This window comes from Formica exsecta, unplaced genomic scaffold (genome assembly GCF_003651465.1).
Source record: "Formica exsecta isolate Colony F162 unplaced genomic scaffold, ASM365146v1 scaffold1136, whole genome shotgun sequence".
In the NCBI taxonomy this organism is placed as follows: Eukaryota; Metazoa; Arthropoda; class Insecta; order Hymenoptera; family Formicidae; genus Formica; species Formica exsecta.
In genome coordinates, this window is record NW_021848476.1 from 122,670 (window position 1) to 125,236 (window position 2,567).

Consider the following 2,567-nt stretch of genomic DNA (forward strand, 5'->3'; position numbering starts at 1 on the left):
AAAAAATAACACGTCGCCCCTCTGTCTGGAGCGCTCTGCTACACTCATGCGACTCCGATGATGACACCGTGATCGAACCAGCAGCGGGACGACACTAGGAGAATTGTCGCAAGCTTCTTCAAAGCTTTGCCAGCGAATAAATATAAGCACGGTTTATAGTTGAACCAAATTGTGTGTTTGTCAGCCATCATACGTTACTACGAGTCCATATAACTATGTCCTGTATTTATTTCTGATGTCTTGCCTAAATGACATAAATATCAATCACTTGTCAATGATACGTGTGCCTCGGACTTTGTAAATTACAAAACTCTTTTTCGTGTCGGAAGAGAGGAAACGAAAGTTTGGAATGTAAGAATGTTTCTTATCGAATCCGAGTGCTGCATTATTCTAAAGCACATGGGTTTAATCTTTTAAGCAAAGGACAACAGGAGACCTGTGCAAGTCTTGTTATCTTATCGTATCGAACAGAGTTGAAAAGTTAAAGTATGAGAAGCCCAGTGGAGGAAAATGGATACCGATAAAGTATCAGCATGCGTGAAAAGTCAGCAGAATGTCATGCTCACGCAGCTCACGTGAGGGGCACGACAGAGATGTGCTCGCGTGATCCGTCTACATTGCACCCAACCCTTGCCAAGGCAAATGGTAAAAATTCAAGTCCCCAGCCAGCTCATCATACGGAAGCACGTATTGATAATAATCTTCCGCCGACTCCGGGAGGCCGCTTGAAATTCTTTAAAGATGGGAAATTTATCTTGGAACTATCTCATCGCAGGGATGGAGAGAAGACTACATGGTTTCCTGTGCCAAAGAAAACTTTTTGGCCACCCACTAGCACTATTCCAAATCGGCAGGAGAGCTCTACTTCCCTTAGTGGTGAGTCTTGAAGGAAACGATAATACTTGTCATATATAAATTCTTTTTTATATGTATGTCACATTTTCTTTGTATATTTATTATATCTTTTCAAAAGCTGAAAAAGGAAAGAGATTTTGTTATAATTATTGTTTTTCATAATAAGGTTCTCATATCTTAATTTTCACTATTATATAAAAAAAAATCAGTGGCGTAATTAATCTAGATAACTTGTAACTTCTGTATATTATATCCGTTTTTAGTTTCCGATGATAATTCGTCGATCCAGTCCAGTCCTTGGCAGAGAGATCACTGCTGGAAACAGACTCATCCCCGACGCAGGATAACCACGGAATTTAATTTTTACTATCGCCGAAATCCGAAGACTCGCCTATGCGCTCATCCTCGTTTAATAGCGAAGAAACGCAGATGTCCGTTAGATCCTTCAACCGCAATTCTCGTTCCGGAATCAACGGTAGTTTATCCGACGAAGATATCTCGGAAATTGATAAACGGCACGTCATCGTCGGGCAAGGTTCTGGGTCTAATCATCGATAAACTGTCACGTCTGCTGGATCCTAATGTTGTATCGCCTCGCAAACGTATACTTCGAGAGCTGGAAAGAGTCTCGCTGGAGGATCAGGCGTCCAAGAGACGAGCCACTCCGCAACCGGTTTGCACGACCAGTGCGCCGCCGACTCCCTCTGCGAAACAACTGTCATCGTATAGTATAACGAGTATCCTGGGGGAGGACAAGCCGAGTCCCGAGCCAGGCTTTTTGAGAACATTGCTGAAGCCAGATGATCGGCAGCCTGTAAAATACTCATCGACCAACACTTATCCGAGGGTACGAATCGATCCCTATATTGGGTCTAGCAATACATCCGTTCATCATCCGCTCTATGGATTACCGATGTTGCCTCCTGGACCATATAGAACGGCGCCTCTATGGATGGCACCCCATTATCCGTCTCCCGTCCACTATCCGCCTCCTATGCAATTGTATGCACCGCCACATCCTCATCCATCATCCCCACATTATAAAGACTACAGGGAACAAACTCTCACACCTCCTTCAGGTATGTTTTTTTTTTCTCATATTAGAATATTATTAAAAATCGAATAGGATAATAGGATAAGATGCATTCACGAGTTATTTCTCATCTGCAGATATGCCTCTGAATCTGTCGAAGCATGCGGGTTGAATCTCAGGATCCCAATAGAGTTGGTGCCTTATCGATGGATGGAACACTATGCAAACACTGCCCGTGCAACGACAATGCGATATATTAGTATTTTTTTATTCATAAAACAATAGTATCTTCTTAGTAAATAGAGATATGATGAGAAGCCAGATTGTTGGATTCTGGGAGAGCTGTACTTGTATATATAAATGCATAAATTGTCGATGGCGGCATAGGTATTTTGTATTAATATTGCAAGATTTTGAAAAGGAGGAAATTACACGAGTGGTATAATATACAAAAACAAAAAAAAAACATGGGGAAAAATGCCACTCTAAGTGTGTGTATACGTTACACATGTTTTTATCATACGCGACTTGTGAATGAAGAAAGAAAAAAAAATAAAAGAATCGGCGCGCGAAATTTTATTATTTAAAACGATCGTAAATCTATATATTGTCAATACGAAAATGTATTAGCGATCGAACGATGTGCTAGTGATATTGCATTCATATATTTTACTATATA

General features: G+C 40.9%; 1 protein-coding gene across 1 annotated transcript; it reads left to right on the top strand.

Annotated features, from left to right (window-relative positions):
- Positions 1–6: 6 nt before the first annotated feature.
- On the top strand, positions 7–2,427 carry LOC115237173. The gene is made up of 3 exons (XM_029810059.1): positions 7–876; positions 1,119–1,934; positions 2,026–2,427. The coding sequence occupies exons 1-3, from the start codon at positions 534–536 to the stop codon at positions 2,058–2,060; spliced, it is 1,194 nt and encodes a 397-aa protein (XP_029665919.1). The 5' UTR covers positions 7–533; the 3' UTR covers positions 2,061–2,427.
- The last annotated feature ends 140 nt before the right edge of the window (positions 2,428–2,567 follow it).